Source organism: Camelus ferus, chromosome 17, assembly GCF_009834535.1.
Source record: "Camelus ferus isolate YT-003-E chromosome 17, BCGSAC_Cfer_1.0, whole genome shotgun sequence".
In the NCBI taxonomy this organism is placed as follows: Eukaryota; Metazoa; Chordata; class Mammalia; order Artiodactyla; family Camelidae; genus Camelus; species Camelus ferus.
The window spans coordinates 183,202-210,509 of record NC_045712.1 but is presented as its reverse complement, the minus strand read 5'-3'; the positions used below and the strand labels follow the sequence as shown (position 1 = coordinate 210,509).

At 44.5% G+C, this 27,308-nt stretch overlaps 1 protein-coding gene across 2 annotated transcripts in view; it reads left to right on the top strand.

Annotated features, from left to right (window-relative positions):
- Positions 1 to 8,461: 8,461 nt before the first annotated feature.
- Positions 8,462 to 27,308, top strand: part of LOC106730226 (ephrin type-A receptor 8-like) — a 37,958-nt gene continuing 19,111 nt past the window's right edge. The window contains exons 1-3 of one of the 2 annotated variants that reach the window (XM_032458025.1): positions 8,462 to 8,473; positions 10,244 to 10,386; positions 13,759 to 13,857. In XM_032458025.1, coding sequence (XP_032313916.1) covers positions 10,300 to 10,386; positions 13,759 to 13,857 — 186 coding nt within the window. In that variant the 5' untranslated portion in view covers positions 8,462 to 8,473; positions 10,244 to 10,299. Of the gene's footprint in view, positions 8,474 to 9,785; positions 10,387 to 13,758; positions 13,858 to 27,308 lie in introns of those variants that run through there. The other variant, XM_032458024.1, reaches the window with a different exon arrangement.

The following is a 27,308-nucleotide window of genomic DNA, read 5'->3' as shown; positions in this document are numbered from 1 at the left end:
TTGATACAAGCTTTTACTTTGAGGAAAGCAATAGTCTGAAACCAGTGGTGTTGGTCTCACAGCATTGTGAATGCACCTAATGCTCCTTAATTGCACAATTTAAAATGGGAAAAGGCTTAACTTTATTCTTATAAACTTAAAACATAAAAATAGAATATCCTATAATAGAAAAGAACAAATTTGACTCCCTATTAGATCTGTTCTTTTGGTTTTTTTTTTTTTCTTTTTTTAAAACATTTTTTATTGATTTATATTCATTTTACAATGTTGTGTCAAATTCCAGTGTAGAACACAATTTTAGATCTGTTTTTTGTTTGTTTGTTTGTTTATTTTAACCCTGTGCCCTGTTTCCCAGGCTTAGACTTGCCAGCTCTGCACATTTTGTAAAACAATGTTTCCTTTAGCTTGAAATATACAGGAAAGCCTATTCTCAAGGCTCTCACCCTTAAGGATATTGACACTTTTGCACTTAATATAAAGACAAGTTGTAGAATAGAAAGTAACATTTGTTTTGCTAGAGGTTATACAGAGGCACCATGATCTGACCCATGTGGACAGCTGCAGACCAAGATAATGGCAGACTAATGTCCTGGAGAGCCAGCTTCCCCAAGTCAGACTTCAGGCTCTTTTTCTACTAAAAAGGGGAGGAGCTGTGGTTGGTTGTTGCAAACTTCTTGGTGTAGGATTTCTTTGTTCTTGGAATCCTTTGCTGACCATGGTTTCCCTGTAAAACCTCCAACAAAACAAACGTTATTTTCTATTCTGCAACTTGTTGTCTTTATAGGAGTGCAAAAGTGTTAATATCCTTAAGGGTCAGAGCCTTGAGAATAGGGTCTCCTGTATATTTCAGGCTAAAGGCAACCTTGTTTTACAAAAGGGACAGAGCTGGCAAGACTAAGCCTAGAAAAGAGGGCACACGGTTAAAGTCAGAGGAACAGATCTAATATGGAGTCAGGTTTATTCTTTTCTATTACAGTGCCTTTTGGTGAGATCTAAGAGGCTGTTTCCTCTGCGGGTCCTCCTCTGCCCCAGGCTGGGATTCAAGCAGGAGCCCTGCCAGGTTCACCATGACTGTGGACCTGATCTCCCACAGAGAAAGTAACAATTATTGGTGATTAAAATCAAGTGTCAAATTCCCTTCAATTGTCTGTAAGCTATACCACGGCAGGGGACATCTCATTGGCCAGTCAATGGTCAGTCTCCCCTGATGCAAGGGACCAGCGTCATGGCGGGCTCCAAGGTGGCCTGGCCAGTGCAGCTGCCTGCTTTACTCTCCAGCCTTGGCTTCCTAACCTGGACACTTTCAAAAGCTCCCATCCCTCTTCCTTCTGGCCTGGTGTGAATGAACTAGGTCCCTGCACCCACCTGGGCTGAGTCCAGGCCATGCACACAGCCCACTGCCTGCTGTCCAACCCTCGGCTCAAGTGCACCCTCTGAACTCGCCCACCCCTACAGGTCTGTGTGCCCAGTGCCTCCACCTACAGGTCCAGATCACCATCAGGACCATCAACCACCCAAGGCCCACAGGCCAATGACAGGCAGCCCGGGGTCACCCTGACTGGCCCGCTAAATTGAGGCACAAGGCGCGGGGTCAGGGCACCAGGGCGGGAATTGGAACCACTTCCAGCCCAGCCTGCTTTGCTCTGTAGCCTCAGACACTAGCTATGCAGGTGCACACTAGGCTGGATTCCCCCGCTGGTGGCAGTCGCCATCGTGACTGGAGCCCGGACTTCCCCACTCCAACCACGGGGTGAGGGATGAGGGGTGAGGGGATCATCTCCTGGTAGGGGTGCACTTGGAGTGAGGGGGGATCCCGCAGTGAGGGGGTACAGGCTGAGGGGTGAGGGGCTGCTCCGAGTGGAACTGACCTGGCTAAGAGGTGAGGGAGACCATTTCTGGATGTTGGGGGTCCTGCGGTGAGGCATGTGGGGTGAGGTTGTGGTGCAGGGGCCATAGGTTAGGACCTAACAGGAGGGAGTGTGGGGGCTGGGACCTCGGATCTGATGGGAGACTGGGCCTGGCCTGGGGTGGGAGGGTAGTAACAGGAAGAGGGAGGTGAGTATGGGGAGTGAGGATGGGGGTGTGTGGCCTGGCCCAGGGTGGTCGTGGCTCTGGTTGGGTGCCAGGACCCAGCCAGTGGCAGGATGGGGACATTGGGGATGGAGACCCAGCAGGGCGGGCAGCGGGGTGAGCCCGCCCCACCGCCCCACCGCCGGGCCCCGCCCAGGCCGTCCCGGCCCCAGTCGCCACGTCCGGTACAGCAGGAGCCCCAGGCCAGCATCCGCGCTGCGGGCGGGAGGAGGAGGAGGGGCGAGGACGCGGGAGCGCGCCCAGAGCTTGTGGAAGCCGGGCGGGATCCGGGTGTGTTCCTGGCCCAGCTCCCGGAGGAGGAAGTGGCCTGGGGTCTGGGCCGCCACTTGCCATCACCTCTCCTGTCGCCGCCGGGCAGGTAAGGGGGCGCCGGTGAGGGCGCGCAGATTGAGGGGCCGGCGGGTGAGGCCTGGGCTGCGCAGTTGGGGAGGTGCATGGGTAGGGGTGTGTAGGTGAGGCCCGGATGATGGGGCAGGTTAGGACCCTGATGCGGGTCCAAGGCCACAGCCCTGGTTCGTGGTGCCCCACCCCCGCAACATTAGTAGTCCCTGAACCCCGCGTCTTCGCCGCTGCTTGTACCCAGGTTTGGAAAAGCGGGTACAGCCCCGGGAGGTGGGAGGCCGCCTGTCGGCCCTGGAGCACCTCCGACCAGCCCTCAGACTATAACCTGCTCCCAGGAGGCGGATGCCGTGCGGTCAGGGGACCTCTGTGGCGCCCGCGGGTGGGATGGGGGCTGCCCCTGGATCGCTCCCTGTTCCCCCGAGGCCTAGACTGGGGTGGACTCTGCTTCCCCATGTTCGCGGGGTGCACGTCTCATGGTAAGCCTGCCCTTGAGGAGCAGTCGCGGAGTTGTCAGGGTGCAGGGGCAGCGGCGGCGGCCGGGAGAGGGGTCTGCCCCTTCCAGCCTGTGGATTTGCTCCCATCTTCCCCGTGTCCTGTCCCAGGGGCGACCTCTAAAGCCCCAGGTTCGTGCGACTCAGGTTACAGGTCAGTCTGCTTCAGGGAGGTGGGCGCCCTGCTGTCAGTGTGCGGCGGCGGTAGCGATAATAGGAAATGGGAGCAAATCCCCGTGCTCCCACAGGGCAGCCCCAATCAGCCGCCCCCGCCGCCCCCCAACAGCACCTGAGTCCCGCGAACCTGGGGCAGCAGAGGCCAAGCCCAGGAAATGCCGCGAAGGAATTTGAAGCAAATCCACAGGCTCGCATGGGCAGATTCTGTAACCAGCCAAGGCTGCCCCTGCCTCCAGCCACAACTCACCCGCCTCCCTGGAGCAGGCTGACCTAGGGATGTGCCTGGGGTAGCAGAGGCCGCCCCCAGGCCATGCCACAGGGGAGATGGGGGCAAATCGATTAGCTTGCCAGGGGCGGCGCCCCTCTCCCCGTCGCTACCCCAGGTTCGCGGATCACTTGTTAACAGGTCAGTTGGCGCCTGGAAGGCAGGCTTGGTCCAGTCAGGGGGCGGTGGCTGAGGGAGGGATGCTGCCCCAGGGGGAGAAGGTCGACTTGCTCCCATCTCCCCCAGGACCTGTCCTCGGGGCAGCCTCAGCTGCCCCAGGTTCGCAGGACGCATGTCTTCATGTCAGCCTGCTCCTGGGAGGAGGGCGCAGTGCAGTCAGGGGGCAGCATCAGCAGCGGGCAAGGACTTTAGGAGGACTGGGCTCCAGCCCATGATAACTCAGTCTTCTTTCTTTTGCTTCCTCAGCTGGTGGCTGCAACGGCTTTTCCATTATAGATTATTACCAGATATTGAACATAGGTTTCTGTGATATACAGAAAAAAACTTTTTAAATAATCTATTTTTATATATAGTGACATTTGTAAATTTCAAACTCCCAAATTTATCCCTTCCCACCCCCTTTCCATGGTAACCATAAGATTGTTTACTAAGTCTGCAAGTCTGTTTTGTAGATGAGTTCATAGTGTCTTTTTTTTTTCAGATTGCACATATGAGTGTTATCATATGGTATTTTTCTTTCTTTTTGTGGGTCACTTCACTTATAGTGATGATCTCTAGGTCCATCCATGATGCCGCAAATGGCATTGTTTTATCCTTTTTTATGGCAGAGTAGTATTCCATTGTATAACTATACCACATTTTCTTTATCCAGTCATCTGTTGCTATGTTTAGGTTTCTTCCATGTCTTGGCTACTGTATACAGTGGTGCTATGAATACTGGGGTGCAGATATCTTTTCACATTGGAGTTCCCTCCAGACATATACCCAGAAGTGGGACTGCTGGATCATAGGGTAAGTCCATTTTTAGTTTTTTTTAGGAATTTCTGTACTGTTTTCCATAATGGCTACACCAAACTACATTCCCACCAGCAGTGTAAGAGGGTTCCCTTTTCTCCACACCCTCCCCAGCATTTATCATTCATGAACTTTTGTGTGATGGCCATTCTGACTCGTGCGGGCTGATACCTTATTGTAGTTTTGATTTGCATTTCTCTGATAATTAGTGATATTGAGCATTTTTACATGTGGCTATTGGACATTTGTAGTCTTTATTGGAGAAATACCTGTTTAGGTCTCCCCATTTTTGGATTGGATTGTTTGATTTTTGTTATTAAATTGTATGAGCTGTTAATATATTCTGGAAATTAAGCCTTTGTCAGTTGAATCATTTATAAATATTTTCTCCCATTCCGTATGTTGTCATTTAGTTTTGCTTGTGGTTTCCTTTGCTTTCCAAATGCTTATGAGTTCAGTTTGGACCCATTTCTTTACTTTTGCTTTCACTTCTATTCCTTGGTAGACTGCCCTAGGAGAACATTGCTGAGATGTATATCAGATAATGTTTTGCCTATGTTTTCTTCTAAGAGGTTTATAGTGTCTTGTCTTATGTTTAAGTCTTTAAGCCATTTTGAATTTATTTTTCTTCATGGGGTGAGGGAGTATGCTAACATCATTGATTTACATGCAGCTGTCCAATTTTCCCTACTCCATTTGCTCAAGAGACTCTCTTGACTCCATTGTGTGTTCTTGCCTCCTTTGTCAAAGATGAATTGACCAAAAGTGTGTGGGTTTATTTCTGGGCTCTCTCTTTTCCATTGACCCATACGTCTGTTTTTGTACCAATACCATGGATGACTGTAGCTCTGTAGTACTGTCTGAAGTCTGCGGGGGTTATTCCACCAGCAGTGGTCTTTTTCTTCAGCAATGCTTTGGTAATTCTGGGTCTTTTGTGATTTCACATAAATTTTAGGGTTATTTGTTCTAGTTTTGTGAAAAATGTACTGGGTGATTTGATAGGGTTTGCATTAATCTGTAGATTGCTTTGGGCAGTATGGCCATTTTAACAATGTTAATTCTTCCAATGCAAGAACATGGGCTATCTTTCCATTCCTTTAAGTTCTCTTTAATTTAGCCAGTGTTTTGTAGGTCTGCACATATAAGTTTTTCATGTCCTTGGTCAGATTTATTCCTAAGTACTTTATTTTTTGGATGCAATTTAAACAGGGATTATTTCATTTAAAGAAATGCCACTGATCTCTGTGTGTGGATGTTGTGTCCTGCTACCATGATGAGTAGTAGCTCTATTAGTTTTTGTGTGAAGCTTTTAACGTTTTCTATATATAGTATGCCATCTACTTATAATGACAATTTTACTTCTTCTTTTCCATTTTGGATCCCTTTTATTTTTATTTTTTTCTCATTTAATTGCTATGGCTAGGACTTCCAATAGTATATTGAATAGATGTGATGAGAGTGGGCACCCTTGTCTGGTTCCAGATTTTAGCGGCAAGGCTTTCAACTCTCTTGGTAGGGTGTTATGATGACTGTAGGTATGTCATGAATAGCTTTTATAATGTTGAGATATGTTTCCTGTATACCCACTTTAGTAAGACCATGGGCACAGTGTGGCCAGGGGACTGGGAAGATGGCAGAGGCGGTAGCCTTGGAGGTGATGGTGAAGGAAGGGGGGCTGCCCCTTGAGAGCCAGTCACTTGCTCCCATCTTCCCTGCTGCCTGGCCTGGGGGTGGCCTCTGCTGCCCCAAGATCCTCTTTAGGTCAGACTGCTCCGTAGAGGACTGTGTGGTCCAGTCAGTGAGCAGCGGGGAGGATGAAATCTGTGGCAGCTTTCGAGGCGGGAATAACAGGATTCTGCCATTTGTGAGCTGGGAGATTTGCTCCCAGTTCCCTGTGGCCTGGCCTGGGGGTGGCCTCTGTTGCCCCAGGTTCACTGGAGGCACAGCCCCAGGTCAGCCAGCTCCCAGGAGCCTTGCACCCTGTGGTCAGGGGGCTGGGGCGGAGGCGGCCGTGGTGGGAGGGGCGCTGCCCATTGTGAGCCCCTGGATTTGTTCCCATATCCCCCGAGGTCTGGCCTGGGGGCAGCATCTGCTTACCAGGGTTCACCTGATGCACGTCTTAGGGTTACCTTGCTCCCTGGAGGCCTGTGTGGTGCTGTCAGGGGTCTGGGGGCTGTGGCAGCACTGACAGCGGGGGTAGGGGGCCTGCCTAAGATGCTCCAATCTACTTGGCCCCATCTCCCCTGTGGCCTGGCCTGGTGCTCGCCTCTGCTGCCCTAAGTTCACAGGACGCAGGTTACAGGTCAGCCTGCTCCTGGGAGGCGGCGCGGTGCAGTGTGTGGGGGCGGCTGCAGCAGGAAATGGGAGCAAATCCCCAGGCTTGCACAGGGCAACACCAATCACGTCACCGCTGCTGCCACCCCCTGACCACACTGCACCCGCCTCCCAGGAGCAGGCTGACAGGGAGAAGTGCATTCCGCAAAGCTGGGACAGCAGAGGCCGCCCCAAGGCTAGGCAGCGGGGGAGATGGGAGCAAGTGGACTGGCTCTCCCAGAGCAGCCCCTCTCCCCGTCGCTGCTACAACCACTGCTGCCCCCTGACCTCACCACCCCAGCCTCCCAGGAGCTGACTGTCACGTAACTTGAGTCCCCTGAACCTGGGGCAGCAGAAGCTGCCCCTAGGCCAGGCCGCAGGGAGATGGGAGCAAATGGACAGGGTCACTGAAGCATCTCCTGCACCCGTTGCCCCTGCCACCTGACCACACCATGCCTGGCTCCAGGCAGCAGGCTGACAGGGAGACCTGCCTTCCAGGAAGCTGAGGCAACAAAGGCCTCCCCCAGGCCAGGCTGCGGGGAAGATGGGAGCAAGTCCACTGGTTCTCTGGGGGGCATCTCCCCCTCCCCCGCAGCTGTCGTTGTCCCTACTGCAGCCTCTGCACTTTGACTGTACCGTGCCAGCCTCCCAGGAGCAAGCAGTTCCCAAGACATGCATCCCACAAATCTGGGGTAGCAGAGGCTGCCCCAAGACAGGCTGTGGGGGAGATTGAAGCAAATCTAAAGGCTTGCATGGCAGCCCCCCTAACCCACTGCCACCGCCTCCCTGACCACACTGTGGCCACCTCCCGGGAGCAGGCTGACCCAGGGAGGTGCCTGCATCAAAGCTGGAGCAGCAGGAGCTGCCCCCAGGCCATGATGCAGCGGAGATGGGGGCAAATAGACCAACTCCCCACCGCTGCCCTAGGTTCGTGGAACACTTATTTCCAGGTGAGTTGGGTCCTGGGAGGCGGGTGCACTGCTGTTAGGAGGCAGCAGCAGCAGCAGCTGGGAGGGTGGCTGTGGTGGTGGTGGAAGGGTGGCTGCCCAGGGGGAGCAGGTGGACTTGCTCCCATCTCCCAGGGGCCTGTCCTGGGGGCGGCCTCTGCTGCCCCAGGTTCACTAGTCGCATGCCTTCATGTCAGCCTGCTCCTGGGAGGAGGGCGCAGTGCGGTCAGGGGGCAGTGTCAGCAGTGGGCAAGGACTTTAGCAGGACTGGGCTCCGGCCCGGGATAACTAACTCCTCTTTCTTCTAATTTCTTTAGGTAGTGGCTGTAGCAGCTTTTCCATTATAGATTATTATATTGAGCATAGGTCTCTGTGCTATACAGAAGAGACTTTTTAAAAAAAAATCTATTTTTATATGTAGTGAGTAACATTTGTAAATCTCAAACTCCCAGATTTATCTTTTCCCACCCCCTTCCCCTGGTAACCGTGAGATTGTTTACTAAGTCTGCAAGTCTGTTTCTGTTTTGTAGAAGAGTTCATAGTGTCTTTTTTTTTTTTTTAAGATTGCACATATGAGTGATATCATACAGTTTTTTTTCTTTCTCTGGCTTACTTAACTTAGAATGATGATCTGTAGGTCCATCCATGTTGCTGCAAATGGCATTAATTTATCCTTTTTTATGGTAGAGTAGTATTCCATTGTATAAATATACCACATCTTCTTTATCCAGTCATCTGTTGGCTACATTTAGGTTGCTTCCACGTCTTGGCTATTGTATTTAGCGGTACTGTGAACATTGAGGTGCAGATATCTTTTCTCATTAGAGTTCCCTTTGGATATATACCCAGGCATGGAATTGCTGGATCATAGGGTAAGTCTATTTTTAATTTTTTGAGGAATTTCCATACTGTTTTCCATAATGGCTGCACCAAACTACATTCCCACCAGCAGTGTAAGAAGGTCCGTTTTCTCCATGCCCTCTCCAGCACTTATCATCCATGACCTTTTGAATGATGGCCTTTCTGACTGGTGTGAGGTGACACCTCACTGTAGTTTGATTTTCATTTCTCTGACAATTAGTGATATTGAGCATTTTTTCATGTGCCTGTTGGCCATTTGTATGTCTTCATTGGAGAATTGCTTGTTTAGATGCTCTTTCCATTTTTGGACTGGGTTGTTTGTTTCTTTTTTCTTTTGTTATTAAGTTGTATGAGCTGTTTATATATTCTGGAAATTAAGCCTTTGTCAGTTGAATCATTTACAAATATTTTCTCCCATTCTGTAAGTTGTTGTTTCATTTTGCTTATGGTATCCTTTGCTGTGCAAATGCTTATGAGTTTAATTATGTCCCATTTGTTTATTTTTGCTTGTATTTCCATTTCCTGGGTAGACTGCCCTAGGAGAACATTGCTAAGATTTATGTCAGAATATTTTGCCTATATTTTCTTCTAGGAGATTTATCATGTCCTGTCTTATATTGAAATCTTTAAGCCATTTTGAGTTTGTTTTTGTGTATGGAGTGAGGGAGTGTTCTAACTTACTGATTTATATGCTGCTATCCAGTTTACCCAACGCCATTTGCTAAAGAGACTGTCCTTTCTCTGTTGTATATTCTTGTCTCCTTTGTTGAAGATTAATTGACCATAGGTCTGTGGATTTGCTTCTGGGCTCACTATTCTGTTCCGTTGATCCGCATGTCTCTTTTTATGGCAATACTATGTTGTTTTGATGCCTGTAGCTCTGTAATGTCTGGTCTGGGATGGTTATTCCTCCAGTTTCATTCTTTTTCTTCAATATTGCTTTGGCAATTCTGAGTCTTTTGTGATTCCATATAAACCTTAATATCGTTGTAAAAAAAAATGTCTCGGGTAATTTGATAGGGGTCGCATCAAATCTGTAGATTGCCTGGGGCAGAATGGCCATTTTAATGATGTTGTTTCTTCCAATCCAAGAGCACGGGGTACCTTTCCATTTTTTTTTAAGCCTTCAGTTTCCTTAATCAAAGTTTTGTAGTTCTTCACATATAAGTCTTTCACCTCCTTTGTCAGATTTACTCCTAAGTATTTTATTGTTTCAGATTCAATTTTAAAAGGGAGTGTTTCTTTACTTTCTTTTCTTGTTGATTCATTGTTAGTGGCTAAAGGGTTGTACCATTTTGAATATGTAATTAATGAAGTGTGTGGAGACTGAATTGTTATAGACACTCCACGGTGCAACCTAATGGAACACTTATATACATTTTTACATTCTGAAGCATATTTTATTCCCAGTTACATTTCCTCTAGATTGTTCATGTGTGGATTTCTGGGGCATTTATAATGTTATATTCCACATCTGACCTCTCCTTCATACTTAGGCAATACACTCGTTCCCCTCAAAATGCATCTGCTCCTTCTCTGTGGCTCTTCAGTTTGTATCATCCTCCATATTTCAGGTTCCAAGTGACAGGCATGTCTGCTCTTTTGTTGTTCTTTTCATCTTTTTTCAACTGTCATCCATTTTAAAGTGTTAATTATCGGAGATGAGAAACATCACCTTTCACGGAATTCTACTTGGGCCATAAAATATTTCATAGCTGAAATCTTGGACATCTGCCTGGGATGCTTAGAATAAGTAAACATGCCTTGTTTCCCTTTCCCAGTTTGCGGAGATGAACACACCGGCCTTCTTCTCAGTGACTTGGCTCGCCTGGAACAGATGGCCATGAACGTCAGCCTCACTAGCCGGCTGCCTGCTCCGCATAACATTCTGTATGGTCTTGAAAGTCTGACTCAGGAACTCAAGGTAGGTTGGAACAGAAACAGCAAGAGCCCGCGGAAAGATGACAGGCGCTTCCCGGGGGGTAGTTGCCGTAACTGGTAAATGCTCTTCCCATTGTCCCAAGTCAAGGCTGGCAGCCACTAGGGAAATTCAGAGACTTTCTAAGCCAGTGGTTTTCAAACTTGAGAACTATAATTTACCGATTGCTATTAAGGGAACAGGCTCATATACCGCCAGTATTTGGCCTAAATCAATTTTATTATGTTTCTTAAATACATACAAACATAAAATCAGATATGAACTCCTTATACTTACTAGCTCTGTAAAATAAAAACAAAGTAATCCTTACAGAAGCCCAAAAAAATAAAATAAAATTCAAATGAAAACATTAATATAAAATAGCAGATGATTTTTGCTGAAAGCCGATTGCTACTTGCAACAAGAATATGATACCGAGCACTTCCACCCCAGTTCTTTCGTCAGCATGTGACACGTGGTAAGTCAGTTCTCCCACCTTCCCACCATCTGAACTAGAGAGCCCTTTGTGAGGGGTCCTCAGAGGACATCTGGCATCGCTCGACAAACCCACATGACTCACGTGCCTTATGCTCAAGCAGGCATGTGAGGGGAGGTGCTGAGGCCAGGCTGTGTTCGTCTCTCTGGTGCCCAGCCTGGGTTCCAGAAACACCTACATTAGCATTTAAGTTTACTGTCAAGATGAAAACACAAGGTTAAAATTTCATAGTAGAGAATAGGTAGCCTTTTGAATGTACTTCAACAAGAACCACTTGGAGAAACACTATTCTAAGACGTTGTGAAAGCTTTCAGTCGTTAGTGGGAAAAGGAGGAAATGTCAAGGAAATTGGGGTTGTTTTGCCTGATTTTTAAAAAAAGATGAAAAGTGACTACATATACACAATTGGTCAATTATCAGATATTTATTGAGAGATTCTGGAATGTCTCAGGAGTGCACTCGGTTCCCTGGGGGTTTTGTGGCCCCTAAAATGTAGGCACAACTCTATAGCTTAGAGTCGTATGTTGTTAAAAAAAATAAACAATAAATAATTAGCAAAAATATATAATTATCATGTGATTTATGAAAATTTATGAATTTTTTTGTATAATAGAATACTAGAATTGGAGAAACAGGTAAGATTCAGAGTAACCAGAGAATGCATCATGACTGAAAGTGTAATTTGTGTTAGAACTTAAAGGATAGAAACAATTTTAATAGAGAATCGTTGGTGAGGACTGGAGGAGGAAGTCTAAGAGTTACTCACTGGGCACTGACAGACACTCTTCTAGGGATTTTATTCTTTTATCCGGACCGTGGCCTTTAAAGTAAGGCCTGTTAGCCCTATTTACTGGATGAGGAGACCAGTCTCAGTGACAGCAAGGATCACTAACATTTATTGGTGAGCACCTCTGTGTTAGGCAGTCGAGTAAAGCCTTACATGAATTACGCATATGTTTTACAGCAACTCCGAGAACCAGGAGAAGAGTACTGTATTATCTGCGTTTCCTTCAGGTAGTCAGGTAAGGACACTGAGGCACAGGGAAGTTACGCGTGAGACACAGCCTCACGTGGTTACTAGGTGCAGAGCTGGGATTTGAAAGGAGGCAGCATAACTTCAGGGGCTGTGAGAGTGAAACTACCTTTGTGCAGCTCAGAGAGGGAAGGACCCGGGCCACCAGGGCGAGGGCTCCTTGACCCCCAGCCTGTCCATTCATACTCTGGCCACTGAATCTGGGAGAGCCATGTGAGCAGAGGCGGAGGTGCAGATGAGCACGGCCCGTCCAGCAGGCATTAGAAGTCAGGTCTGCTAGTGGAAGAGAAGGCTGGAGACTTGAGTGGGGCTCGGTGACATGAAGGACAACCTTGAAAGCCAGGCAGGGGAATCTAAGTTTAGTTTGCAGGCCCAGCATTCAGGATTGTGAAGAGTTCTAATAAAGGCAATGCTGGCCTGTTATTTTCCTTCTACATGGATGGAATACAAGGAAAGAAAATTAATCTAGAGGAGCAAATACTTCAGTAGGATGTAAAAATTTAAAAAAAAATCTTTCAGCTGTGAAAGAAATACTGAAGGGCCCTCTGAAAGGAGTTCCAATCTGTGGACGCAAGCCAGGCCAAGGGGTTCAGTCACCTATTTCCTGATGGCTAGGTGCTTAGCCAAGATGACCTTGATTTGCCTTAAATCTCAGTCTTTCTTGATTCTGTGTTTGTGTTCTTCCATAACTCACTGACTATCTGGACACTTGGGATCCCATTTTGATCCTCTAAGTCCCTCAGTAAGTTATCCACCCTCTTCGTTCAGTTTCTTCAACTGTGTCAGTGCTCCCCAGGTTCCAGCCAGAGACCAGCAGGAGCACACATGGGGTAGAACAAAGTTGGGTTTGTGAACTTGTCATATAAAGGGACCCTGCACACCCTGGGGTACTGGGGGTGTCTCCATAACAGACAGTAGGAATAACGTACAGTATTGGTTTTATGCTGGGGAATTGGGGGGAAGTTTCAGGGAAGCAGGGGTTTGTGGTGGACTGGGTGCTGTCAGGAAGTGGGACCACTTCTATAACTGAGTATGCTAGTGAAGCTTATCTAGAAGGAGGGAAGGGACAGGGATAAACCCAACTTTTGGACTAAACCCAACATTTGGAAGGAGGCAGCGGCCAGTCATTAGCGAGGAAGTGGGATTTGGGATCCTTCTGTGGTCTGAACAGAGACCAGGATTTCGTCTGTGTTTAGACAAGATTGTGGAGTGGTCTCATTTTTTTGTTCCATTTGTCACTGTCATAGAGTGATGGTGCCTAATCTGTGAGATGGGTTATGTTCAGTAGGAGAAGAAAATGGTCTTGCTGTGGGTGCCAGGCCCACTCCTTACAGCACGGATGCCACACCAGTTAGAGCCCAGCCAGGACCCTCTGTCAGGGCTCCTGTCCGCTAAGAAAGAGGTATGAAGCCTGTAAACTGTAACTCTGTTGACTGAAATAGGAGCCTTAAAGAATCAGAGTTCATCTTGTCTCTCCCCTTCCCGGCTATGTGATCTTGTGTAAGTTTTTAAGTTTCTTTAAGCCACAATTTCCTATGTACAAAATGAAGTAACATTTACCTCATAGAACTGTTGTAAGAACAAAATGAAAACAAAATAAAACGAAACAAAAAGACCTGGCACATAGTAGTGTCTCAGTAAATTACAGCAGTTTGTATTATTTGCCAGATTATCCTGCACAGTGCTGTGTGTGTAATGCTCAGTTGAAATAGTTTGTTTCTCTTTTCTTTGAATGTGAGAAGTCTAAGGTCTTTGTGTGTGAAGGAGAAATTCATTCTGTTAAATGTTCAACGCCATGATCGCTGCAAGACCATTTACTAAAAGGCATGTGGAATGAAATCTTTTTCAGCATATGCTCTTGCCTCAGCGGGTCACAGAGAGGCTCATTCAGTTGGCAGAAGGCAGTCTGAATATGCTGGTGACAGAAATGAATGAACTTCTGACCAGGGTAAGTTGGCAAAATCATGCCTCTTCCTAAAGCAGATAGATTATATACAATTAAGGAATATTATTTCAAAATTCAAAAGTGCAAATTTTGTTCTTCCTAAATCCGCATTGGGTGCATGAAATAGATGTATTTTTGCCTTGTTACTTCTGTCTCAGATAAAATCCTAGAACCCAATGGCGCAAGATAAGATTGGGATACATACTTGAGAAGTGTCAAGGACAATGGCTAAAATACGAGAGTGACAATATATTGTAAGTATTCTATCCAGTAGCCACCATGGTAAAGTTTTTATCAATTCTGGATTCCAAAAGCACTGTCTTTGGCTATGTAAGGAAAAAGAAAAACAAATGAAAACACTTGTGCTCCCTTTGATCTCATCGTGGGATTTTTACATTTGTATAGAAATACTGTCTTAATCAGTATTCACCCACAAAAGAGGAAATCTTCTTTATCATGAAAATCCAAAGCATCTGAGACACTATTTAGAGTCAGAATATAAAGTCTGTGTTGTGTTTACCAGACTTTTGAAGGCATTGGGAGCTTTAAACATTCACGACTGCAAGTTGATTAAGGTTCTTTCCACTGGTAGAGAGTGAAGGAAAACAGCATAAAGTCCACAATATTGTGGCCAGAAAAACGCATGATTTGGAAAACTGGCCTGTAACTTAGAGATCCAGTTTGATTGTCAAAGAGCTTTAAATGACAGTGAATATTGGCGCTAGAAGATTCTTACAGATAATCTAGACCATTTTTAAAAATAAGTCTCTCAGGCCATGATAGTGAAATGAATTAACATTGGCCATGTAATTCACCAAATTCAAGGACCAGAGTAGGACCCAGTTTCCAGATCCCCACTGGCCCAGTACTGTTTCCACCTAACCTGCTGCTGAATTGGGAAAATTTCCACAGGCAAATCAAATGGGTATCTGAACACATAAATGCTAAACAATGGCCCTGCTGTTACAAATAGCATACTAGACACTTTCAGAATCTTCTCCCAGCGGTGTGGAAGGTACAAACACAGAAGAGAATTTCTTGCCAAATGTTGTTAGACATTAATTAGATTAATGAGTACATTTATTGGATATCAACTTAATAATTAAAAATTTTATATTTGTTATATGATTACAACTAAAGAAGAACTTCTGAACGGATCGTGGCAAAGTAAAGTCTATTCGACAAGCACATATAAACGTTCACCACATACAAAGCCCAAGCTGAGTGTTGACAGGTGAAAGACATAAATGAGGCTCAGTCTGTCTTCAAGGAGCTTGCAATTGTGTATGTGTGTGTGCATCCACGTGCATGTTTATGTAATCATTTAGGTGTGAGCTGGGTAATATGGGACAAGTGGAGGAAATTGACAATACAGCATGAAATAAAGAGATGTACCTGAGAAATACAAATGGAATAACTTAATCTTGTCAAGGGTAATTAGGGAATTCCATAGGATGGTTACATTTCATTTATTCATTCATTTAATTAATACTTACTGGGAGTCAAACATGTTCTAGGTGCTACGACAGAATGACAGACACCGGAGAAGGAGGTATACGTGAAACTGACACTCTCATTGCCCTCGTTGAGCCAAATACAGTTGGATGAACTGAGCCTAGAGACAAGAAATATTTCACTTAAGAGAGTCATATCTTTATTTTAGTCTCCCTCCTTTCTTCTTTCCAGCAGACTCTCCCACACTAAATATTTTTAAAGGGATTTTGTTTTTTTGAGAACTTACAGCAAAATTGATTGGAAAATATTGAGATTTCTCATATGTGCTCTGCCCCTACACAAGCATAGCACAGCCTCCTCCATTAACAGCATCCCCCACCAGTGTGATATATTTGTTACAGTAGATGAACTACGCTGAAAAATCATTATTGTTCAAAGTCCTTGGTTTACTTTAGAGTTCACTCTTGGTATTGTACATTTGACAAATGTTTGACGTGTCTTCACCATTATAGTATTTAGAGTAGTTTCACTGCCCTGAAAATCTTCCATAGTCCACCTATTCATGCCTCCCTCTTCCTTACCCTCTGGCAACCACTGATCTTTTTACTGTCTCTTAAGTTTTGCCTTTTCCAGATAGCATACAGTTGGAATCATACAGTGTGCAGCCCTTCATAATTGTTTCTTTCACTTAGTAATATACATTTAAGTTTCCTCCATGTCTATTGATGGCTTGATAGCTCATTTGTTTTTAGTGCTGAGTAATATTCCATTTTCTGGGTGTATCACAGTTTATCCATTCACCTACTGAAGGATACCTTGACTGCTTCTAAGCTTTGGCAATATGAATAAAACTGCTATAAACATCCAGGTACATTCATTTTCAATTTATTTATGTGAAAACCAAAGAGAACATTTCCTGGATCATATGGTAAGAGTAAGTTTAGTTTGGTAAGAAATCACCAAACTGTCCTCCTCAGTGGCTGTACCATTTTGCATTCCCAACAGCAATGATCAGGATTTCCTGTTACTCCACATCCTCGCCAGCATTTGGTGTTGTCAATATGTTGAATTTTGGCCAATCTAATAGGTGTGTAGAAGTATATCATTCTTGTTTTGATCTACGATTCCCTAATGACTTATGTTGAGCATTTTCATATGTTTATTTGCCGTCTGTATATCTTCTTTGGTGATATGTTGGTTCAGGTCTGCTGGGAACTGAATGTTTGTGTTCCCTCCAAAATTCCTGTGTTGAAGTCCTAAACCCAATGTGATGATATTAGGAGGTGAGACCTTTGGGAGGTGGTGAGGTCATGAAGGCAGAGCCCTCATGAATGGAACCAGTGCCCTTATAAAGGGGTCCCAGAGAGATCCTTTGCCCCTTCCTTGCTGTGTGAACACAGAGTGGAAAGATACTGTCTGTGAACTAGGAAGTGGGCCATCCTTAGACACCAAGCCTCTTGGGGATGTGTTCTTGTACTTCCCAATCTCCAGAACTGTGAGAAACAAATTTCTGTTGTTTTTAAGCCACCCAGTGTGTGCTATTTTGGTATAGCAGCTGGAATGGACTAAGACTTTTTTCATTTTTTAATCATTTTTTAAAATTCCTAAGTGTTCTTTGTGTACTTTGAGTAACAGCCTTTTATTAGATACATCTTGCAAATATTTTCCCACAGTCTGCGATTCATCTTCTCATTCTCCTGGCAATATCTTTCACAGCATGGAAGTGTTTAATTTTAATGAAGCCCAGCTTATCAGCTATTTCTTTCATCAGTCGCTTTGGTGTTGCATCTAAAAAGTTGGCACCATACCCAGAGTCACCTAGATTTTCTGCTGTGCTCTCTCGGAGTTTATAATTTGCACTTTACATTTAGATCTGTTATCCAATTTGAGTTAATTCCAATATTATTTTAAATAAACTTTTTTATTTTAGAATAGTTTGGATTTACAGAGAAGTTTTTGCAAAGATAATACAGAGATTTCCCATATACCCATTCTCAGTTTCCCTTACTATTAATACCTTAGGATACCTGTCACAACTAATGAACTAATAGTGATTCCTCATTATTTTTATTAACTAAAGACTCTATCCAGATTTCTTCAATTTTTCCTTAGCCCCCTTTTATTGTTTTAGGGTCCCATTCAGCATACTACATTGCATTTAATCATCATGTCATCTTAGGTTGTGTCTTCTAGACTGTGACAGTTTCTCAGACTTTCCTTCTTTTTTTTTATGATGATTTTGAGTTTTGACAAGTTCATATATTTTGTAGGATATCCCTCAATTGGGGTTTTGCTCATGTTTTTCTTTTGATTAGAATAGAGTTACGGGTTTTTGTGGAAAAGACTGCAGAGAAAATGTATCATTTTTATTACATCATATTAAGAACCCATGCAATCAATATGTCTTATTAAAGTTGATATTGATCTAGATCACCTGGTTGAGATAGTGTTTGCCAGGTTTCTCCACTGTAGAGTTACTTTCCCCCCCCCCTTTCTATACTCCAATATCATTTTTCAGGTTTTGTAACATAAAGAGCCTAAAAATAAGACTGCTGAAAGCAAGCATCTCTTGATGAATTAAGGATGGGGAGGAAATGGAAATCCTCACTTATTAATCAACCTTGTTCCCACCAGAAACGTAACTGTCATGGAATCCTTAAATATTCAAGTCAACATGGTAAATTCTTTCTTTCCCTGTGGTCAAGCTGTGTGATCTTCAAAAGGTGTGTTGACACACGTGGGATCATAACTAGAGGGTTAGATGAAATACACACCCGATGATGTCAGGCCAAGACCACCAGCGCCCTTATCTCACAGCCATGAATGATTCAGCAGTGGGGACCAGAGCATGAGAAGTGCAGTGGCCGTGACTTCCCGTTACCCATGGCTGCATTAGAAGAGATGATGCCTTAAGCTAGGGCTGCACGTTGGAATTACCTGGTGCCCAGTCTCAGGCCCAGTTGTGATGTACTTGGTCTGCAGCACAGTATGATCACTGGGGTTTTCAAGAGCTTCCAGATGTTTTTGATGTCAGCCAAGGTTGCTCTTCACTTTACCCCCCTTTTCACCCCTAACCCAATTCAGTGGCCTATGACCTCTCTTTCTAAGCTTTAGGCAACCAATTATTATTCCTAGGGCAGAGCGGACTTTGTAAATCACAGATCTGATCGTGTCGCTCTTCTTCAAATTCTCCATTTTGTTCAATATGACGTGATTCTCTCCTCATGGTCTGATTCTAGCTTAATTCCTTAACCTTATCTCCCCTCAGCTCATGCACTGGCTCTCTGGACCCTGATGCATTGAACATATGAGCCAGACGCCTAGAAATCCTCCTTAGTGCCACTTTCTTCCCCATCATCCTCCCACATAGTTCAACCAGGATCAGATGCAGCGGGTTCCCCTTCTGTGTGTGGGTCCTGTCTTCACTACCCTGCTTTTGGTCAGACTCCCTAGTGTGGGGTTTCCACTGTTAGCTGGCTCGCTAGGCCTCCGCTTTTACTCTTATTTTCCTTCCCATTGTTCTCCAAGGTATAGCCGTGTTACCAAACCAAACTTGCATGCACTTGCCGGCGCACAATAAAGCCAATCTACCAACACCAGTTTGTGGTGAAGAAAAGTGCAGCGTTTGTTGTAGGCCCTGAGCAAGAAGTCCATGGAAGCGAGTGCTTAAAAACCCCGAACTCCCTGAAGGCTGTCAAAGACGAGGTGAAGGCAGGGGGTTGTGGGTGTGTGATCAGCTCATGGACGTTCTCCTGACTGGCTGGCGGTGAGGTGATTGGGAATGGGCATCATAAACCTTCTGTCCAGCTGGCCTGGGGGCTCCGTGCTTGTGGGCAGCACGCAGTTAACGTCCAGTCTGACATCCCTCTAGTTCTCTGGTCACATTGCTAGTCAAGTGACTTTTCAATATGGAAATCTTAACTCTGCTTATTTTAGGATAAAGGTTAATTTCCTTTTCAACGTCTCCTTCAAGATTCCCCACCCCCTCCCCCCATCTCTTCCCTCAGCCTCTTCTCTGGGTATCCCCCTGACAGCCAGTTTCTCACCCCTACTTCATTCAGCCCCTGACATCACCACGTGCTTGCCTTCTGCCTCTTCCTCCAGCCAGAGCACTCGTAACTGACTCTTGGCAAAATCCTAACTCCTATTCAGGATTTGGCCCTTACGTAACCTCTTACTTAAAAACTCCCTGGTCTCCCAGGACTCCCATGGTGGTAAATACTGTGCTCGATTCTGGCCTTTGTGTCTGACTCCTATAATCATCAAGTCATTTACCATTTCCCACGTTAGAGTATAAGGTTCTTTAGGACTGGAGTTGGGCTTTTTCCTCATGGTTTTCTGAACTGGATATAAATTGGATGCTTGATAGGTAGTTGCTGTCTGAATGAAATAATTGCTTTAATGTGCGAAAGGCCCTGCACCAGGTACTGTGGCCACAGAGAAGGAAGCACAGCTCATACACACAAATAGCAGTCACCTGCGGGATCACACAGGCAGTGTCACTTAGCAAGGAAGGAAGTCTCTTCAGTAAAGGACGCTGAAGCAGTTCTGAGCGGGGACCTGACGTGACCTGCACCCTGGACGAGGGAGGCTCCTTGGGGCTGGTGTTCGTGCTTCAGCGTAAAGGATGATTCAGACTTGGCCAGGCAGTTACTATTGGAATATATTTTAAAATATTTCAGTAATCAATCTCACCTTTATGGCTCAGATGATTTAGGATTCCTTTTAACATCCCTTCCCTTGAAATCGCTTTAAACCTATATTTTATTTACTATGTATAAAAGTTTAAGAGAGCGGGAGGAGGATGTAGCTCAAGTGGTGCCTGAGGTACTGGGTTCAACCCCCAGTATCTCCACTGAAAAATCAAATAAATAAATAAACCTAATTATCTCCCCCTGCAAAAAAAAAAAAAAAAAAAAAGCCATCAAGTAAGAAAAAGTTAACTAGGTAGTGCTAAGTTGATGAAATTCAGTTTTATTTTACCCCTACTTCATAGAGTTTATTGAGATTCTTTTTTTTTGTATGTTTTCTTTAGAGTTAGTAAAATTATAAATGTGTTCTTACAGAATATGGATAAAGGATTCTAAACCTTTGACCTTTGCCGAATGTTGTAGACATTTGCTGGGGAAAATATTTGTAGGTGGAAATACAGTCAGCTGCAAATTTAGCCATACTATTAAAAACACAGGAATTTGTAATAATTGCTCAGCCATACACAATCCAAGTAGCATTTATACAATTCAAACAACTTTCTATCTTGTAAGAAGAAAGATACATGAGAATTATCCGTGCAAAAGTGAGATGAATCATATGATGAAGTATTTAGAAGTTTAACTCTTTTATTAGTAATTATTTTTAAATTTTGGTGAAACACATAACATGATCTATCTTATTAATAAAATTGTGAGTGCACAGTACAGTACTGTTAACTCTATGTACATCGTTGTACAGAAGATTTTTAAGAAGCTTTTCATCTTGCATGACTAAAACAAAGTTTCTAAGTATTGGGCAGCGGCTCCTCACTCCCCTCCTCCCAGTCCCTGGCAACCACTGCTTTACTTTCTTCTATAAGTTCGACTACTTTAGACACCTTATATAAGTGGAGTCATGTTGTTTTGGCCTTGTGTGTGTGACTGGCGTATTTCACTTAGAATAGTGCCCTCCAGGTTCATTTGTGTTGTAGCCTGTGATAGATTTCTTTCTGTTGTAAGGCTGAATGATACTCCATTGTATGTATATGCCACGTTTTCTTTATTCATTTACCCAATAATGGACACTTAAGTTGTTCTGTCTCTTGGCTGTTCTGAATAATGCTTCAGTGAATATGACTATACATAGTTTCTTTAAGATTCTGTTTTCACTACTTTTGGAACAATACTCAGAAGTGAAATTACTGGATCATTTGGTAATAATATTTAATTTCTGAAGAAACTCCACACTGTTTTCCACAATGACTGCACCATTCTACATTCCTACCAATATTGCCAAATGGTTCCAGTTTCTCCATATCCTCACCAGCGCTTGTTCCTTCCTGTGTTTTGGATTGTTTGTTTGTTTGATATTGGCCATCCTAACAGGTATGAAGTGAAATCTCATTGTGATTTTGATTTGCATTTCCCTGATAATTAGCGATGTTGAGCATTATATATATATATATATATATATATTTCTGCTGGCCATTTGTATATCTTCTTTGAAGAAATGTCTATTCAAGTCCTTTGCCCATTCTAAAATTCGGTTATTTGGGGTTTTTGTTTGTTTTATTTTTCGCTTTTGTTTCCTGTTGAGTTGTGGGAATTCCTTATATATTGTGGACACTAGCCCCTTATGAGTTGTATGATTTGCAAAATGTTTTCTTCTATTCTGAAGGCTGCTTTTCACTCGGTTGATGATTCCCATTGCTGCACAGAAGCTTTAGAAGTAGGCGTCCCCCTTGTCTATTTTTGCTCTTGTTGCCTGTGCTTTTGATGTCATATCCAAGAACTCATTGCCGAGACTACAGTTATGAAGCTTTTCACCTATGTTTTTTCTTCTAGGGATTTTGCAATTTTGCTTCTTATTTTTAAGTCTTTAATCTACTTTGAGTTGATTTCTGTGTATAGTGAAAGATGAGTCTAATCTTATTCTTTTGTAAGAGTACATTTAGTTTCCCCAACACCATTTATTGAAGAGACTGTCCTTTCCCCACTGTGTCATCTTGGCCGCCTTGTTGAAGGTCCCATTGTACCATTTAGGTGTGGGTTTATTCTGGGGCCTTTATCCTGTCCCTTTGGTCTACAGTTCTATCTTATGCCAGTGCCATACTCTTGATTACTGTAAGTGTGTAATATGAAGTCAAGAAGTATGAGGCTTCCAGTTTTGTTCTCTTTTCTCAAGATTGTTTTGGCTATTTAGGGTTTGTGGTTCCATATGAATTATAAGAGTCGCCCCCCCCCCGCCCCGCTCTGCAAAAAATGCCACTGGGAATTTGATAGGGGTTGCACTGGATCTGTAGATTGCTTTGGGTAGTATGGGTAACATTTGACCAGTACCAAGTTTTCCAATCCATGAGCACATTACTTGTGTCTTTCTTTAAATTCTTTCAGGAATGTTTTGTAGTTTTCAGTATACATGTCTTCTGCCTCATTAGTTAAGTTTATTCCTAAATACTTCATTCTTTTTAGTGTTTTTATAAGTGGGATTGCTTTCTTAATTTCCTTTTCATACTGTTTGTTGTTTATAGATATGCAACTGATTGTTGTCAGTTGGTTTTGTATTGTAAAATTTTATTGATTTTTTTTTTTTTTTTTTTTTTTTTACTTCTTAACAGTATTTTTCGTGTGTGGAATTTTTATGATTTTATACACTTAAGATCATGTCATTTGCCTGGAGAGATACACATTTAACATCTGAATTATGTTTATTTAGAGCAATTTTGATTAGGAGAGTGATGATAATACTTTGCCTTTGTTTACAAAATGCCTTTTTTCTCTTACATATGACAGTTTTGTAGCTCAAAGACACATTCCAGCAATCAAGACTTTCTACCTATGTAAAGAGGTATCTGAGGGTTAAAAAGGGTACTACAGACATTGTAGTACTTGGCCCTCCAAAGCAACTTTATGACATACATATTAATAAGATAGCCACTTTACAGAGGAGAAGACTGAGGCTGAAGCTTTTGAGACTTGCTTGTGTGACATAATTAACAAGGGGGTGATGCCGTGACTCAGACTTTGGTTTTCACATGCACGTCACTTTCTGTGTAAACAGACAGACTATGCGTTTACCTTGGTAGTACCATCTTTTCCGTGCTAATTTTCCTTTGGTTCTTTTAACAATAAAGTTTAATAATGAAGTTTTCTTTTTTATATCTGGGCATGAATCAACAAGTGGCCAGGAAACTTGATGAAAATCTTCTGTAATAGGGATCAGGTAGCCTGGGACAGCCACACTGAGTGAGGAAAATGCACAAATGATGACCACAACTTGAAAATTGGTGCTTGCACTTCTTGCATTATAAGTAGGTGCTATATAATAGATTTATTTAATTTTTGAATTATTTTGTTTTTTTCATTTTAAAGAGTCTTTTGTTTTATCTTTTTATCAGAATAGTATTGTTTGTTTGCATTTGTGGATTAAATATATTTGATTGTTTTAATTCCACTGTAAGAAATCCAGTGCTAGAATTCTATGGGACTTGGTAGAGTTTTCAATCACTATAGAATTTATTTTTAAACTGCTATGAATTATAGCTTTTTCATTGAAACACACTCAACTCCCAAATGACTATTTAGCATCTACACTGATCCTAGTTAGAAGCACATTGTTTGCATTAATAAATCTTCACAAGCTTTCATTTTTCTGAGGATTCTTGTAAGATCACATAAGGGATCTTGTAAGTTCCATAACGGACTTATGTTCCCTATGTCTGTTGTAAAGTTGAGCATGTGGTTTGTCCAAATTTCAATCAGCACATTCCAAAGCCTATGTTGTCAACCCCAAGTTTCCAAAGAGCGTTCTAGGATGATGCAGGCCACCCTAAAGCAGGCTGCCGTGTACACCACGAGTGATTCTATTTCATGACTGGGGCTAACCCAGCTTTGAGAAAAAGCAGCTCCTCTGGGCAGGGCATTGGCTTTCGCTGGCTTTAAAAACACACCCACTTTATTTCTTTACTGCGTCTTCCTTCTCCCTCTGATTGTATCCTGGAAGGAATTGGTGACTAGGGCAACATGAATTTGGGGGACCTGTAATGTCACCAGAAGTTTTGGGGATGAAAGATGTCACAACTAGACCACGTGCTCAGGGCTGGGAGACACTGAGGAGCCGCGGTGGGACGTGTGCGCTGGGAGGGCGGAGCTCAGGGAACCGCAGATCCCGCCTCGGCCTTGGTCCCCGGCCGCAGGCGCATCGCTCGTGCTGTCTCAGGCCCACCGTCCCCGCTGACCTGCCTCTTCCACAGGCCAGACGGCAGCTGCGGGCAGGGCAGCGGCTCCTCTCCCCAAGGATGCGATGCCAGGCTGTGCTGCTTAGCTTTTGAAGCCCACCTCCCACCACACCACCGCCAGTCAAACAATCTCCATACTTGCCTGATGACACATCCATACGTGGTGAAAAATGACCTCGCGATGAATCCATTTATTTCTTAGGTTCCATTTCCTTCTTATGTCCCCGCTTCTCTGCTTTTTGAATGTGTTTTTTCTGGCAATGACAATTCTCTATTTTGTCCCCATGCAGACCTATTTAACTTGCTGCTGCAAACATCAGTGACAAAGTCCATATCCCTTTATGCATTTCTCATTCACCATTTTGTTCACTTTTCACACTTCAGTGTGTTTGAAGGCACGGGGGCTCAATTACCCTTTTTCTTTCATCTCACCTCAATTTTTTTCCTCATAGACTTTACTGTTTTCTCTCTGTTTTCTAAGCTCTTCCACATTTTCTCTTCTGGTATCCTGGCTTGGCACTCCTATCTTGAGGTTTTTCTAATAGCAGTTTCTTTCTTTTTTCTTTTTTTTTTTTTAATCCATTCTCATCCCTCTTCTAGCCCTGGACACAGCCATCGGTTATAACCTTAACTGTGGCCTCCGCTCAGGGAAGTTGTCAAGTGGATAAATACTGATACTACCCTAACATTTTACCACCACTTTTCTGTCAATGCATCAACTAGCTTCTTTACTTCTGTGAGTGCCTGGTGTGGGAACTGGTCTTGATCTGTCACTTATAAGTAATCTGCTCCACATTTCATCAAGAGCTCAAACACAGAAGGAGATACAGAGGAGAAGTAGAGGACAGAGAACCAGGCTAGTGTGGCCCAGAGGGAAGGCAGGTGGGGCAGTCCAGCAAGGAAAAGTGAGGCAGCCGGGTGTGCAGAAGAAACCTCCCCCCGAGCCATACCCTTCCTCCTGGGACATCAGCCAGCGCTTAGTGACCACTGTGTCCTCTTGGGATGTTAACCCTGCTTATCTCCTCCAATAAGGGTCCCCAGGGATGAAGATCTACCTTGACTCCCTCACTTACAAGGATCCCAATGAAGCTGTCCAAGAGTTTGACAAGGAGACTGATGTCTCCTGTGTGAAAATTGAAGAGGTCATCGGAGCAGCTATGGCTCTCCACCCCCTCACCCCGTTTCTGTTCGGGTGTCCAGACATCCTTTTCTCAGCGCTCTAGGTGTCCACTGCCATCTTTCTTTCTCCCCAGAAGATGTGTCTAAACCCCCTGTGGTGTGTGTCTAGGGATCACTTGGGGATCTTGTCCATGGTGTCCAAGCTTATTTGTTGATGCGAAGAAGGCAGCTCTAGTTTTAAAAGACTCAGAAATAGCTCTGGAAATGGACCACTAAATGCAGATAAGGAGAGAGACATAGGGCAATCAATTGAGAATATTTTGAAATAAATGCAAGTTTTTAGAAGTCCAATCCAGTATCCCATTGACTGACACTGATAGTTCCATAGCTTTGGGCTGAGATTCCTTCCCACACTTTCAGTTCTCCTTCTGCAGTGTGCATGGATCTGGAGACAGACCATGATAAACTGAAAAAGGACCACTGTTTCCAGATGAAAGCCCACCCGTAGCCATATTTCCTACAAAAGATCTATGATACAGATGGTAACACAAGACAAAGTCACTCCCAAGAAACGTGCTCCCATCCGTCTTACTGCATTGGAATAGAAATCCAGCCTAGCAGAGAACTAACTGCCTGAGATGCTCTCAGGAAGTTTTATCTTAAGACTGAGCTAGAATTTTCATCTTCCTTTAATGGGTCAGTGGTTGAGTCAGTTGGGTCCTGGATCCAGCCTCGTTCACATAACTGAGTAAAACATCCCCAGGTCTCGTTCCTTTGGAAGGAATCTCTTTGCTGCCCCCGCTGCTGTCTTTTCTGAATCTTCTTAAAAGATAAGTTTGCTTTGCGTCCTCTCTTCTACTTTTGCTTCCTTCTACAACAGTCTTTTGTCTTTTCTTCTTCCAGTCTGATGAGCCGTTGTTCAAGCTCTCTTCATTCGCATGCTGTGGCCGCCTTTGCAGCTCCTGTGCCTGGAAGTGCTTTGTTCATGTCAACGTTTGGAAGGCCGTGGGCCCTCCAGTAATATTTTCACTCCATAAAGTACGTTGAGTCCAAGCCTTACAGACAGCCAGTCCATACGTTATCTTTACGAGGAAAGTCACCATCCTTCCATTCACTGCCTCTCGTCATGCACTGAGGGGTCAAAAAGCCATCTGTGAAATTGGAAGTCACATTTGAAAGCTTGCCCCATGAATCCACTGTTTTCATGCTCTGGTTTCCCTCTTAAAGAGTTCCAGCCCCACAGCATCACATGGTGGGTACCGGGACTCTCCCTGCGGGGACGCGCCTCTCTTCCTGCCAGCCCCTCCCGAGTCCCAGCCGGCTGACTGTAACCTGGTCCACAGGAGTCTGCACAGATTTCCCACTGACTTTCATTACATGTGTTCCTGAGCCACGACTTCCCCTTCTGTGCAGGTAATTTTCCCTTCGCCCTGAAATGCTAACATCCCTAAGGGTCATGCCTTGGAAGGCTGGATAGCAGATAAATCAGATTACTTGTAGGGGCTCAGCTTTCTCCAGTGAAGTTGAAAGCATGTTGGGGAGGAGGTTTTTCAGTCTCGCACCCTTTTCCTCCGCGTTACTCATTGTTATGTCACATGGCAGGGGTGCTAGTGGTTTTAGTGTTGTTATTTACGTCATGTGCTTAGAGCAGCATGTTCAGGACTGCATTTCATCCCAGAGAGCACACGTCAGCCCCCTTCCCGCCTTTGTCGGGGGAGAAGGAAAGAGCCTTCTCACTTTATGACCGGGCTGGGGAATTGCTGCTTGCCGTGAGCTCACCCACTGCTGGCCGCCTGTAAAAGGACAGTCATGGCCCCGCTCCATCCTTCATCCTCCATCTCTGTGTCGCCTTTGCTGATGCTGCCGTGCTGTGCATTTTGCTCAGAGCAGGTGCGGTCCTCGCCATGGCGCACCCGGTCCTGGGCAGGGATGATCCATTTAGCCATTTATA